The sequence below is a fragment of the Eucalyptus grandis genome, chromosome 5, assembly GCF_016545825.1.
Source record: "Eucalyptus grandis isolate ANBG69807.140 chromosome 5, ASM1654582v1, whole genome shotgun sequence".
NCBI classification, from domain to species: Eukaryota; Viridiplantae; Streptophyta; class Magnoliopsida; order Myrtales; family Myrtaceae; genus Eucalyptus; species Eucalyptus grandis.
The window spans coordinates 55,752,023-55,767,422 of NC_052616.1; the positions used below are offsets into that span (position 1 = coordinate 55,752,023).

General features: G+C 39.6%; 1 protein-coding gene across 2 annotated transcripts; it reads left to right on the forward strand.

The window, feature by feature from the left end:
- The first annotated feature begins 12,255 nt into the window (after positions 1–12,255).
- LOC104429640 (bidirectional sugar transporter SWEET1) lies at positions 12,256–14,029 on the forward strand. 2 transcript variants are annotated; one of them, XM_010042489.3, is made up of 6 exons: positions 12,256–12,380; positions 12,499–12,535; positions 12,617–12,712; positions 12,836–13,115; positions 13,334–13,453; positions 13,572–14,029. In XM_010042489.3, the coding sequence occupies exons 1-6, from the start codon at positions 12,347–12,349 to the stop codon at positions 13,731–13,733; spliced, it is 729 nt and encodes a 242-aa protein (XP_010040791.1). In that variant the 5' UTR covers positions 12,256–12,346; the 3' UTR covers positions 13,734–14,029. The 2 variants fall into 2 exon arrangements, with proteins under 2 accessions (XP_010040791.1, XP_010040792.1); XM_010042490.3 differs by lacking the exon at positions 13,334–13,453.
- The last annotated feature ends 1,371 nt before the right edge of the window (positions 14,030–15,400 follow it).

Here is a 15,400-nt window from a genome sequence, read left to right on the forward strand (position 1 = left end):
TCTATTTACAAGCTTTTCATGTTCTTTCTCCTATGTATACCCTTTGCTTACAAGAGGCTATATACTTCATATTCAAATAGAGAACCACTAGCACCAATGCTGAGGAAAAGGAAAAGAACTTCCCCTTTTTTTTCTCTAGAGAAACAACTTGAAGTCCTTCCTGATGTCTCTATTTCAACTGCTTTCTCTTTCTTAAAAAGATCTTTAGCAATTAATACTCCAACAATCTCTATTCCTTTGGAGAACACTCCTGCAAATGATGTTCCAACTACTTCCACTCCTCCGACAAAGCTTCCTAGCACCATCGACAATGTTGTTTTCTTCTAATCCCATCATCTGCTCTCCATCTTAGTCGGAGCATGACGATCCCAATCTTCTTACTCTAGTTATTTATTGTAAGTTTTGTTTTAATATGGTTTAACTATAAATTTTCCATGCATTTTGCAATAACCACTTCAACACCTTTTTTGATTGCACAAGCTTCATCTCCAAGTCTTGGTATTTATTTTACTTTGTTCTTATTAATCATGCTATTAACTTTCTAGTTTGACAATCAATCTTATGTTATTAACTGATCCTATACCTACTGTCCCTACTACTGAGACTTTTGAACCCTAAGTTGATGTATCTCCTCAAACTAAGCCTCAAATGGAGCTTCACGAACAATAAACTGGGCCAAAATTATTTTGGGTGTCAATCCCTATGATTTGACTCATGGTCGTATCCTTAGTCCCATGAATAGAAACAAGATGAAGATCGAACTGTCGAAGTTCCAAGATCTTTCAGTGGGAGGAATTTGCAAAATTCTACTCGATCAAGAGACCCTTCGTCAACTTGAAGCTTTGTCAAGTCAACTTGGTGATAAGAGTAGTAAATCCAGTGTTATCCTCTTTCGAGAGCTCAAAGAGAAATTTCAACAATTTTCCAAGGACTATCATGGTATTTTTGACATGTACTGTTACCATATGGACCAAGGGAAAAAGTTGACCCTTTATGAGGACTTCAATACAGAGCTTAATGCTGCCCTAATGGATCTTTGCCAAGGTGTGTTGGAATATAGCAAATCCCTAGTATGGACGAGATCATTGAGCTCAATGAGGAAGAAGCTCACCTTATGAAAGCACTCCAAAGATGTCCGCTAGAGAAGAGTGATCAAGTTGGGACAACAAACGGAAATAGAGGCCAAGTTGAACTCTCAATTGTCGATGCTCCAAGCCTTGAAGAATAAAGAACATCTTCAAGTGATAGATTGAGAAGTGCAGCATAAAATTTGTAAGAATGATCATCTTTCACAAATGAGCAACCTCGATCTAAGGATATATCGTCTTCAAGATGATGTAAAATCTTTCTTGTACCCCAAGAAACATGCTAATAAATAAATTAAATTTTCTTTTTACTTCTCCACTTATGCATAGAGTTTGCGCCACTCATCTCAAGTGGGTTCCTATTTCCACGCTCCCACATTTACACGAGCCTCCTTAAAACAAGGCAAATAGTTACCTGACTAGGCTGATTTATACCTGATCGTTGTACGTTGGTGCTCACTATACTGCTATCCATTATGGCCAATTCTCGTTCCTCTTTAATCAATGTCTAAGCTGCTTTTCGTATACATTGCTTGAGCCTCTAGCCATGTGAGACTCAATGGCGACTTTCCCTTTCGTTCATGGATTATCACCCAGACACTTAATACGTTCCCTTGGGTCCACATTTCAAGTCGACACCTCTACCAAACACCTTTACCGAGCACGTCTCTGTCACTATAAAGAGATTCTTCCCATCAACCAATCACACATTTGTATGCATGCTTGGTTGTCACCCAACTCACGTTTCAACTTATATCCTTCCTTTGACAAATGTTTCTTCAAGTGATACAAGAGGTTGAAGCCATAGATGTTAGACGTATGGGAAGCAACTAAAATTGGAGAGGTGTTTTCTTCAGTTGCATGGCAATTGACTTTGTTAATTATGAACTCATAGGACGCCTTTGCTACTTTTGATCACCGTCGACCAATTATTTCTTCTTGCCAACCGGTCCGGTAACAATTACTCTATTTGATATTTGGTCCTTGATCGGCTTATCCCCTCATAGACTTCTATGGTCAACGGCCATATACTTATCTAGACTTTTATGGCACTTCATTTACTGACTTACCATTTGATGAGTTTATGAACAAAGTTGCCAAGTCGACTGGACCTATTTCCTCCCAAAAACATGTGCCATTCCTATTATATTGGCTTTACCGTTATATTTTATGTCTGCCCACTGCTTCAGTATCTCAGGATTTTATTGATATAACTTATGCTCTTTCTAACGGCATTGTTGTGGGTCTTGGTCATATGGTACTCAACGCATTGTATAAAGGCCTCACCGACGCACAATCTTCCCTCTTTAGTATGTATCTTGCGCCATTCTTTGGCCCTTTATGGATTATGCATGGGTGGTTGCACACATACTTTCCCCAATTATTCTCCGAAAGCAAAGTCGCTCCAATTCACTAGAGTGAGGTGCATAGGACACTAGTTGAGAATAAGTTTAGGCTTTGAAAATTTTATAATGCTTTTCTACCAATCCTGAAAGGATTCTCAATCTTTGAATTTTTCCTTAGCCGCTTACTTTCCTTGGAAAATTTTACCTTTTACAAGTTTAGGGTCAACTTCATTAGTAATCCTATCTTAACCCACCATGATATATCTGCATTTTGGATGAGTGTTCTCATCCTTAATGATCTCAAGTTGGATTTCCATTTCGGGGAGAAGCATACCTCAAGCTTTAAAGCATATAATCCCCACTATTGTTTTCACCAATTTGGGCTGACTCAAGGTATACCTATGCTAGTAGTATATTGAATTTTCCTCCTGCCTTAGCTGAAGAGGACTGCTACCCTATGTTATAATGAGATTATCCAACATATCTTAAAGAGATTCAAATTCTTTAACTGCTTTGAGGTCTCATATAGCTCTAAAGTCTTTGACCAATGGTGGAAAGATCATAGGGCCCTCATTTTTCAATGTAACCTGGGCTTAGTGATGTCAAAAATTACTCAGTGTTTGATGGTAATATTACATTCTTTCACGAGGCTTAGGGTAGCAAATTTTCACCATTTGGATATACTATTGACACTAGTAAGGAGTGTACTTTCACCTAATGAGTACATTGATAACTCAAAGGATGATTCGCGATTTCTTCACAGTACTCATTCTTTGGGTGTACTATCCATCGATGGCATTTTTGCCTTTGAGAGGAACAATGCCCCAGCAACAAAAACTTTTCCATCCATCGACCATGATGACATTCAGAGGAAATGTGTAACATCCTCAATTCCGATCCCATAAGGATCGGCCATAAGGTCCTGCATGGATCGATCATGGGCCATTGGCTATGGATCGATCAGTTCGATCGGCAAGGAATCACGGATTAGTCATGGACCGACCAACTGACTGGTCACAAATTGGTCAAAGTCTCGACCATGAATTTCTATCGACCATACTGATGGGATAGGATCACCAGCTCATAAGATGACTTTTTCATCATGAGAATTGATCATAGGATGATTTTGGATTGATGGATGGTCATGGGTTGATCCGACCGATCACAGTTTTCGACTGGGGCGATTCCACCCAATTATGCATCGATACACAGACGATTCGAATTAATCAAATGTGACATTCTTCTGACCAAATTCCCTATTTAATTCTTAGTGATCTTAATGGAATCTTGAATTAGCGATGTCCGATCGTAGATCAATAATGCACGGCCACAAACCATACAGATGGATCGGGTACCGACTGGAATAAGCTCAGGGATAGACCCGGTTATTCCGTCACTAATTCTAAAGTCCATGACTGTCTTGGCTTAGTGCTAGGTCATGGATAGCCTTAGAATTAGCCTTGAATTGATCGAAGGACAATCGACCATTTAAGCCGAACAATCGTCCAAAGGAACGATTCGGGCAAGCATGGGGTACGGTGACCAAACCTCCAGTGTATATGATTCAATTTTTTGAGGTGTACCTAATGATCCATTTTCTAGCCCCATAACCAACCTAGACGATGGATTTCTCCGAACCACTTTTTTGAAGAAGAAAATGACAGGAGAAATTCTCTAGAACACCCTAGCTTCTTTATGAAGGATGTTGACTTATCATTCCACTTAGATTTTTCTAGATATGGTCATGATTACCAAGAATTTACCTTGGGGATTAAGCAAAGTATCCAAGCTAAGTGTCCCAATAAAAATAGGACACATTTGAACTAATTATGGCTATCCTACAGCTTCGATGCCACCCTATCTTTTAGAGTGCCACTTATGCATAATGACTTGTCCCTTATTCATGAGCAAAGTGCTCTTGTGGCCCAATGAAATGGAGACAAATTAGGCTTCAATTAATGACACTAGGTCATTAAATCTCCACCTCATAAGCTTAGGTGTCTATCCAAAGATTTAGTAATGATGGCTTGAGATTTTCATTTGAAAAGAAGTTGGCAATTCATGCTTAGGTGTCCTTTAGAATCTTAGGCTATAATGACCCTAAAATATAGTTTTGGTGAACAAGGCAAAAGCCAACTAATTAAAATGGGACATGAGGCATCAAACGGGTTATGTGTCCCTTAGAACCATAGGCACATCATAAGCCTCAATTGAGCCTTGAAGAGCAAGCCAATAAGTGGTCCAATAAGAAGATGACAAATGTTCTCTTAGGACCCTAAGCGTGCCACCTTGCAAATTAGGCTTGCCACCTTGATGACATAGCCGTGCCACATAAAGAAATGTGATTGGGCTGCTTGGATAAGTAATGATGAGATTTGAGCCTATAAATAGGGGAACCACCCCATTCATTTTCACCTTGAGCTCTCTTCTTCACTCTTGCCCTTTACACACCATTCTTCTATTTCTCTCGACCTCACACCATCACCCTTCATCAAGTCATTCAAGCTAGTGCTTGAGGTTCATCCAAGTAAGTAAGATTCCTCATTTTCCTCTAAGAAAGTAGATCACATCATTGAGGCGAGTTAAGTGTTCACCCGTCAAGCCGTGGGTAGTGTGTGATGTCTTTTGTTTGGTTTTACTTGCAATTGTGTTTGCCGTGTGCTTGTGTCATAATTAAAGTCATAGCCGGTCATGCATGGTCAAAGGTTAATCAGCCATGCATGCTCTCCATGCACACACGCACATGCTATTGGTCAATGGCTTGGGTCAATAGCTCGGTCAACGCCACTCCAAATAATCAAATTGGGCCAAGATTTCAAAGATTCTTCAAGACTTAATCTAAGGTCATCTTCATGCCAAAGATCACGAACCATGACGCCAATAGCTTACCTAAATTGCTTGGCCCACGCTCGATTAATTAGACTAGTTGGAATAGACAACGGGTCCCTAGCACTTCCTCCCTCGATGTCCATATCAGCCAAGGCTCGGCCAACCTCGTGGTGGCCCGACAAGGTCGAGCCTGACCAACAACTGGGCAAGCTATCTCGCTAAGCTCGCCCAACCAAGGCTCGGTTGATGAGGCGCGGCCTCACCGAGGGTTAGTGAGGTCGCCGGCCCTTGTGTAGCTGATTGCCAATCATCCCCTGGCCACCAACCTACTAAAGCTTGAAGAAGAATAAGAGAAATAAAAGAAAAGAAGAAAAAAGGTAATTAAATTAATTAAAAATTAAAAGAAAATGATTTGGATTAGAAATTTTGAACAGTTACCAAACACCTTAAAATGCTTAGAAATTATTCCCAAGAATAGAATAAAAAGAATAATTTCTTATTATGAAGTGTTCCTAGGAATAGAATGGTTACCAAACGCACCCTAAATGTCCCAAATGTCCATATGAAGTAAGGAAAAGACATTTTTAGCATGAGATGAGCTTATTGGGAAAGACGCACGAGATTGTTTAGCTAAGGGACATACTGGACATTTAAGGTTAGGGAATTGCGCACTATAACCCAAATGTTTATGAAAAAGGAGATTTTTATTGCTAGTAGCTACATTACAATAAATGCTTTTATTCAAAGAATCTAAATCTTCTGGTCATTTAATCCAGAAATATAACCCTTGATTAACTTTAACCAATCCCATCAGTTTGTCAGTCGTAAGGTCTTGAAACAAACAAGTCTCGGAATTGAATATGGCATGAAAAAAATTATCTTCGTAGACTTGTGAGATGGAAAGAATATTGAATTTGAAGTCAGGGATATATAAAACATTTTTTAGGATGAAATTTGGACCAAAATTGGATAGTGCCAACTTTAGTAACATAGATGATATTCCCATTAGGAAAACGTACTGATGCAAAGGATTATGGTCCTTTATTAATGTGGGAAAATAGATTTCTCATTGTAAATTATGTGGTCACTAGCATCTAAATCAATTATCCATGCATTAACTGAAATTAAATTCTTTTTGTAAACAAAAGTACTCAAGAAACTTGCACTCTTGTTGTCAGTCCCCAGATAACTCGGAATTTTCAGAATATTTTGGTATTGGTCTTGAGTGATCATTTCTTTGTGCGAAAATTTGATAAGTAGATAATTCTTTTTCCTTTTTTTTGGGCTTCCCATGGATACCTTATAAGTTGGTGCCAACGTGGCTTGATGAGAGCCATTAGATTTGGTAGAGATGATGGTTGGATGATAGCCGTCTGATCTTGGACGTTGATCCTACCCATTCATTTTAAAGAAACTAGGGTTTCCTTCACTTTCTTTAGACGCAACAATTGCTGCTCGTCAAACTCTAACACTCCCGAGTGGCATACTCCAAAGCAATGATTTGGTCACAATGCAAGGGAAGACGGCGGCCAACGGGGGTCTAGAGCCAAAGGCGGTGAGGGCAAACCCCTTCACCCACTAATGCATGTTCAGCCACGACCAATTGTTGGCTCTTGTCTTGCACAGTCAATTGATAGATTCACCCAAGTGGTAGTGTTGGCTCCATCGTGAGGATCTGTGACCTAAAATGTGAGTAATTTTCATTTAGAATCAGTAAAAAAACAAATTGTTTTCTCCTTTCTCTCATTGCTTTATACTATCAGAGAGTTTCATCCGAGCTTTCGAGGTACTCCTTGGCCACCTCGAGCTCGTTTCACGGAGCCAAGAGTCGATTAAAGCATATGGTAACCAATCGATTCCCTTCCTTCAATTCTAACAAGGCTTGGGTGAGCGAGAAGATTTTGGCTTGGCTGAGTTTTCCATATATCTTGCGAATATTGTCCCATATTGTTTTGGAGTCTTTGGTCGGTAGGAGTTTGGCGGCAACCTCAGGGGCTAAATAGTTCCTGATCCATGTGCGCACGAGCTGGTTGCATTTACACCAGTGTTGTCAAATGGGAAGAGGACAGATATGTTGAGGAACTCATCCTGGTCCTTCATGATTAAAGCTCGCCAAAAATCCCGAGCCCAGCTACTGTAGTTGTAACATCCTTGATTCTAAGTCATAAGAATAAGGTATGAGGGTCAATCATGGGAATCAATGACATAAATCTTTGATGGACCAAGACATGGCATGTTCGGCCATGGACCCAGTCCACCCAACCGAGACTCGGTTAAGGCAAATAACCAAGACTAACCACGAAGTTTATTTTAAGACATCCAATGGACCAATTCTAAAATGGTCATTGGCAAGTTTAAGAAATCTACCCACTTAGTCGCCCTCAGTTGGTTTAAAGTTTAGTAAATTTTGGCATGAACCTCTATTCTCATAGAACCGTCGATCATGTACAAATATGAATGACTTCTCCAATTAGGTGACACCATATGTTAGTCTTATGAATGCCTTAGATGAATTTTGTGCATGAATTAATTAATGCAAGGATGAATCATTTGACAAGTGTCAAGAGGTGATTAGGGTTCTAGAATCTTCCACGATATTTTCACTTAGTCCATCCTTATCTATTATGTGCCACATGTCATTTGCAAGAAGAAGGAGAAAACTTGCATGCCAAGTAGTTGGCAAAAATATCTAGGTCTCATTTAATGATTTTAGACTTTAGTTCATTAATGGCATGGATGAATCACCTACTTAGGTGTCCTTTAGAATCTTAGGTAAATCTTAGGGTATGATGGCCCTAGATTATAGCATTGGTGAACAAGTCAAGAACTAGCCAATTAGAAGAGGACATGATGCATCAAAAGGCTTATGTGTCCCTTAGGTGCCATAGGTAATAACGAACCTAAAGTGAGCTTTAGATAGCAAGCAAATAGGTGGATCAATCACAAGCCAACACCAAAGGATCTAGGCGCCAACTCAAGAAGATAGGCAGGCCAACTTGTCATTTAGGCGTCATCATGAGTTTGCATAAAAAAACTAAGAGGAAGAGGCCTATAAATAGAAGAAGGCATCCTCACATTTTAAGGGTTAGACATTCTCTCTTTTCTTCTCCCTTTCTCTCCTCTCTTTCACGCCTTCCTTACCAAGCTACCTTAGGAGCCATCTACTCACCAAAGGAGCATCTTGGAGCTAGGTTCAAAAGTTATAAGTAGACTTTCATAACTCTTCGATAGGGCAATGTACTAAGTGTATTGTTTAGGATCTTGTCATCGCTTGCTTGTGTTTTCTTATATGTTGTGCTTGTTACGTGTTTTCAATTACTTGTCTTTACATCGAGTAAATCATGGTCTCGTGTGGGTGTTGAGCACACCCGAATAGTGAGGAAAGGTCTTGGCAATTTGACGTGTGTCGAGGTGGGTACACAACCCACACTTGATCTCGGGACAACATTGAAGCGTATTGTCACTTGAGACAAGCATCGGGTCGAGGCTGAAGCCAGAGTGAACAATTCCAAGTCCAAACCACGAGCCCGAATCAAATCCAGCATGAGTCTAGTTTAATAGGGCACAAAAGTCATTGATTCACTTTGTATGGCATGCCTTTGAGCCTTTCATTTACCTAATGATTCAAGATAACAAAACGGATTGATTGATACTTGAACGCATGGACACACAATGGATTTTTACTGCCGTGATATGCCGGGTTGTTGCCTGGGGTAAAGTCCAAGATGCCATTCAGATATTAAAATCATGGACGATGCTGGCCCGGGTTAGGCCAATGCCTGGAGTTGCCTTGGATGCCGTCCTAATAATGAGATTAGGACGATCTCGATTACCAAGGGGGGGATCGATGCCCGGTTGATACTGGAAGAGTTGATGGATTTCGACTAACTGAACTGACTGAAATAAACTGGAAGTCCATGTGTGGTCCATAACTGATGCATGTGTGATGCTTGCACCGATACATGAATTAAGACTTGCAAAAGCTGGGTTTGTTTGATATGTATTGTTGAGTACTTGCATCAATTTGAGTATATGTTTGCATCGGGTCACTTAGTACTTGAATGAGTTTTATGTGATGCACGCTTCCCTCTTAGTGATTGGAATAATCGTAAGTCACGGATATTTGGAGGGCTTGCTTTTATGTAATAACTCCTTGTCTTTGATGCTTGAAAGCACATAGCTGATTGAAAGTCCTTCTTATGCATAAGCAAGGCAAGGCACAAACCTTCTTATTGATTGCCATCGACAAGTGGGTGGTGATCTTGTATCCGAGGATTGATGGCAAGACATCCTCATATAGGAGAATTAAGGATTTCTACTTACAGAGTCATCGACTCACTCTTGTTGTTTTCATCATTTCAAGTGTGGGATGGGTAAACCAACCCTACTGCCCGTCCGTCCCGGTCTTCCGATTGATATGGTTATTACCGTGATGGATATAGTAGACTTAGAAGAGGACGTCATTTACCAGAAGTATATCATCACTGTATGGGTCCAAGAAAGGGTAGACACATTGGTTTTCCATGTGTAGGAGGCTTGGTGCCTCATTTTTTATAGGGACGTTTTAGGTCCCATCCGAGGCCTCATCCTTCTAGTGGATCCTACGGGAGCATAGTAGAAGAATGGCCTAGAATGAGGGGCCACTTTTGGAGGAGTTCAATAGAGGAGCTAGGTTACCCCAGCCTTTTAATCGCTGATATGTGGTAATGAAGATAAGTAGGCCAGGACTAAGATGGACATGTAATCATAATAACTTTTGATATGTGTATATATATGTATGAATATATGTTGCTTTTGTTTGCTTAGCTTGTATACATGTTGCCCGACTTCCATGTTTGTTTTTGTACGGGGATTGTTTTTAATTTGCTTCCGCATGTGCTTAATCAAAGATAAAATATTTTTGGGATAATCGACGTACCAGGCACGTCGATGCTGACCCGCCGAGTCACGCTCTTGTACCAGAGGTGCGGCAGGGGCGTGACAGCAGTTTTTTGATTCGGCAAGCTACAATGAGATGAAACGCGGCTTGGGGCATTCTATTGGCAATGTATAGAGTGAGTCGCCGGGCTCCAGATAGTCGCCGCTGGCCGAAACGACATACAACACAAAGTTGGGTGCCACAACCGAGTAGGGATTCAGTCCTAGGCCCTGTGGAATGGGTTCGAGTGGGACTAGACCGTCCAACCCATCTCGATGCGGGCGTTTCCTTCTTCTCCATATGTGCCGTATGGGGCCCATGTCTGATTTGGCCCCACGGCCCATAGACCATGAACTGGAAACCACTAGACAAGAACTCACTGGGTCGGCCTGGAAACGTGTACTAGAGCAAAAGGTTGTTTGGCAGTATGTTGAAATACGGATTGCTATCTTTGGTTGGATCAATTTGATCCCATTCTTTGTTTTGTGGTGAGTTCGGAATTTCCTTCATTGAAGAGTTTCCTCCGTCAACTGTGTTTTTGTTCTTGGCCATGATATGGGGAAAAAAAAAAGGATTCCTACCAAATGCTGATTTGTTTTGCAGGGCTTAATTTGCAACAACATATCAGTAAGAAAAATGAAGGCAATTTGAGGGTTTGCGGAAGCTAGGTCGAAGATTATGGCTCTGATACCATGACACAAGATGAAGGGAAATAGAGGAAATTGTATTATATTGTTCTATTTTGTATGCAAGTACGTTGGTCAATTTATAGTGTAAGGACAAAATAAAAATAATAATAATAATAATATACAAAGATTATAATTTCCTACTATTTAAACTAGCCACCGATTGATTGAATCAATCAAAATCATAATCAAGATCAATGCCACGATTGGTATCATCAGTGATATCCAATCATATCTCCAACAATAACAGATTGAATGATCCTGATGTGTTCCCGTCATATGAACATTATACTTGGGAGATCCTACGTTCAATCAAGTGCATCGTTCATTGGATAAAGCCCGCTGAATCATAGTCTTTTCCAATTTTTAGATCGTACATATTGGCCATTCGCTGCTGCTCACACGCCGCCGTATCGTGTGCTAAGCACCAGCCTCTCGCGTCAGTCTTGTGATGGAGACTTGTTTGAACACGAAATGCATCATAGCGAATCGGGCAACTTGTTGGAAACTTGGAGCCAGTGGAGACACCTGATTTGCTAAGATATCTTCTATTTTATTCACTCAAACAGCACACACTATTTGGTCAACCAAAGTTGCTTTTCATGTCTTTGTTTCTGGAATCACCACATGGGAAAAGATTTTGGTGGTGGTGGTGGTGGTGGTGAGAATCAAAAACCTTGTACAACCCAGATTAGTCGAATCTAACTTTAAAGTTAGTGGCTCTATTATTCAAAGAAAAACATTGTGTGTAATGCCTATACTCCCTCCATTATTGTCGCGTAAACGTTTCATCGATATAGGTCAAGCGCATATGAATAGGAAAAACTCAAATGAAAGTGAAGTCAATGATGAAACAAAATTGTGAACTCGGTGCCCTCTCCACTCAATTGATGGTAGATTTCAAACTGTGTTACCAAAAAGGATGACAACCGTTTTGATTCGACGAGAATATTAGGATCCTGCGAACTCTCAATCACTCTTTGAAACTTCTGATGAAATCTCATCATTTCAAAAAGTTTTGAATACAAACTCGAGCGAGAAAAAGATGTTGCACTAAGATTATTTGCCTCAACAGCAACCCCACTTCCCATTAGTAGATTATAAAAATGACCACAACAAATATACGGAACGTTCCACGATGAAAGTGTGATCAATGTCACCTTCTAACCTAACTTTTTAGCGATTATGGCTAACTTTTAAATTACAGAAAGATTTGCTTCGGACAGGAATTCTTGCTTCACCTCTTCCATAGAGTATTTTAAGCTCCTATTCAAGTTTGGCAGAATCCACTTTGGAACAAAGGAGAAAGTTCCACTAATCTTTGTCTACTCTCGTCATATTAGAGTTGTTCATCTCTATATATGAACGAACCAGAGTTACTGACATTACCAAATTAGTAAGGCCTTCAACTTCAGGGCAGATTTGCTGTTGTCACTTCGCCTTATTTTCTTTCTTCTCACTTGTCTTTGACCTGAGAAAGCCATGGACATTCTCCGTTTCTTGTGCGGCGTTCTCGGTACTGCGTTTTCCATTCTGATTTCTGCATTTCTTCTTGTCATTCGGTCCCCGTCCTCTTTCATTGCTTTATTTGTTCTCCGCTTTAACACCGTGCGCTTTCCCTGTTTCCAACATAGGAAATGCAGTCGGTCTGTTCCTTTTCTTGGCGCCTATGTAAGTCACAGTGTATCTGTCTTGCTAAGTTATTATTCCGTCTTTTTTGCTAAAACTTGTGAAGCTGCATAACTATTCTAGTATGACGTTCAAGAGGATCATAAGAAGCCAGTCGACTGAGCAGTTCTCTGGTGTCCCCTATGTGATAAGCCTACTTAATTGTCTCTTGTACACTTGGTAAGTTCTGCAAGATTCTTAACAATAAGCACAATGTTACTAAGGCACTAATTGACTCGTTTTCTATCTAACCAAACTTGTGCATACGTCTCTTTATTTATACATGGCTAAATTGTTTTGAAGGTATGGACTACCATTCGTGTCGTCGGACAACCTTCTGATATCAATCATTAGCGGCATAGGAGTAGTGATTGAATTCACGTACGTTTCAATCTTCATCACAAACGGACCAAAGAAGGAGAGGGCGAAGATTATCGGACTCTGTGCTCTTGCTCTGATTCTTTTCATAACATTTGCCTTTGTCTCCCTCTTCGCCTTGCATGGGAAGACCCGGAAACTCTTATGTGGCATCACGCTCGACATTTCCTCTACTATCATGTATGCTTCACCTCTATCAGTCATGGTAAGATCATTAATTGTTAAGATATTGAAATAGATTTCACGTTGTACTCCAACAGTTCAAGTTTTTGGAGTAGGCGATTACACAATCTATGTGAAAAACTAATTACATCTTAAAATATGTCGTCGTCATCATCAAAAGGAGAGTTTTCCTAGTACCAGAAGTTCAAATGGTATTTGAATGAAGCACTTGGTTATATCGGTTTCGTTTGGTACATACAGATGTCGGTAATCAAGAAGAAGAGCGTGGAGTTCATGCCATTCTTGTTATCGCTGTTCACCTTCTTATGTGGCATTTTCTGGCTCACATACGGCCTTCTTAGTAGGGACCCGTTTCTCATCGTAAGCCATCGCCTTATATCATAATTGTGTGCGTGCGCGCGTGCATGTGGAGAGTCAATCTTCAGAATATGCAATTTGAACTTGACAGTTGAGGGCATTGGACGTAATTTTGTTGCAGGTGCCTAATGGATTGGGGACTGGACTTGGGACTGCCCAACTGATCTTGTATGCAATATACTGCAAGAACCAGAGTCATATGACAAACGAGATCACGGATGAATTTGCAGAGACGGACCTTGAAACGACCGATCAAATGCAGAAATTGGGTTGCCTTGCTTAAGCTTCACAGCTTCAAGCAAAACATGACCAGCCCTCTGGAATCTATCATCATTGCGCGCTGTAATTGGCTTACATCACAAGAAAGAGTTAAACAAAACATTTCCAGCTCTTATCATTCAAAATCAAGTGGTGACAGACTTACGTGATGAGGTTATCACCTTAATGAGATCAGAGAAAGTATCATTTTTCTTCTCTCTTTTCCTCTTCTATTTTTTGGTCTTGACTTTCACGCCTTCCTGTCTCTATTAGCCACGATAGATTGCCACTACAATACGATAATCAGCTGTAAGACATCTCAAGTATGGCATTAGTTGTGAGAATCGCTGATTCATAAATCAATAGTCATCTCTATATGGTCGCTGACTCGTGCGAGTATTCACTGGGCTCAAGTAGGGTCGGGTCGTTACACTCTTTCCCTCCTTTGCACAATCCTCGAACCTCACTATTGTCACTGTTACTCAAGCCACTGTCCCTAGCGACAACTTCAGCAAGGCACCGACATCTCTGTCTCTCTCTCTCTCTCTCTCTCTCTCTCTCTCTCTCTCCAAATCCAATAAAAATAGGGGAATGACACAACCTTCATTCTACCCAAAAGATGTAGCCTCTAACATAACCAATACTTGTTAATATATATATATATATATATATATATGATAAACTAGCGGATTTGTTACAACATCAAAGTTTTTATAATTTATCAAAAAACATATTGAACTCCCTAAAAGTCCTTGTCGATAGCATTATCATTCTATTCGTCGCTAATCGAGGAAACAAAAAAATGTTTTTGGTAGATAGTATGAGCAATCGCAGCCTAGTGATTAGTACATCTATGTAAGTAAATCGAGTAGCCACTAAACATATATAAAGACATACCAAAACTCATAATCCAAACCAATGATATAATATACATATATCAAATCAAATATGAGTTATTTCATTTCAATAAAACTTTATACAAATCAGAAATACTCATATAATCCACCATCACAATTCAAACATTATTGGTTAAGTTCATCAAATCACATGTCAATGGTTCATTCCATAAATTGATCTATTACTTATGATCTACCATAGCATCTGGTAACAAGGCGACCAAGATTTCCTTTGACGAGTTTTCCACTTATTATCAGCTAAGCTAATGGGTTGGGCCAAAACAATATCCTAAACCCAATATGCATACCCAAAAACCCTTGTGATAATGAACATCAAACCATTATCCTCCAATATAAGAAATCAAATCCATAATCCATCTCATAAACCATAACACACTTTATAATTCAAAACAATTAATCTTTTGTTCGGCTCATCTGTTAGAAAAAAAAAAAATATATATATATATATATATATATATATATTTGGTAAAATCTGTTAGAAATATATTTCATAAAGTATATCTTAAGTCATTACAAAATTCATTTCATAAATCAAATTCGCAAATCGATATGAATAACTATTCATGATTCATTTCATAAACACTTTGTAGACCATGTTAATAATTAATAGGTAGCAAATGCTCGATCAGAAGTTATGCATCGATCATGCCATAAACATCACTTTTGTCCTTTAACCAAATCACAATTTTCACATAACAATTTAACTAAACTACTCTATTTCCTAGTCAAAATGCTAACTACAGGTCGACAAAACACTTCTAGAATGGCTAATCAC

Coding starts and splice junctions, on each gene's coding strand:
- LOC104429640 (XM_010042489.3), top strand. CDS start 12,347: ATGGACATTCTCCGTTTCTTGTGCGGCGTTCTCG. Junction 12,381..12,498: donor TTTCTTGTGCGGCGTTCTCG/GTACTGCGTTTT, acceptor TTTCCAACATAG/GAAATGCAGTCGGTCTGTTC. Junction 12,536..12,616: donor TTCCTTTTCTTGGCGCCTAT/GTAAGTCACAGT, acceptor TAACTATTCTAG/TATGACGTTCAAGAGGATCA.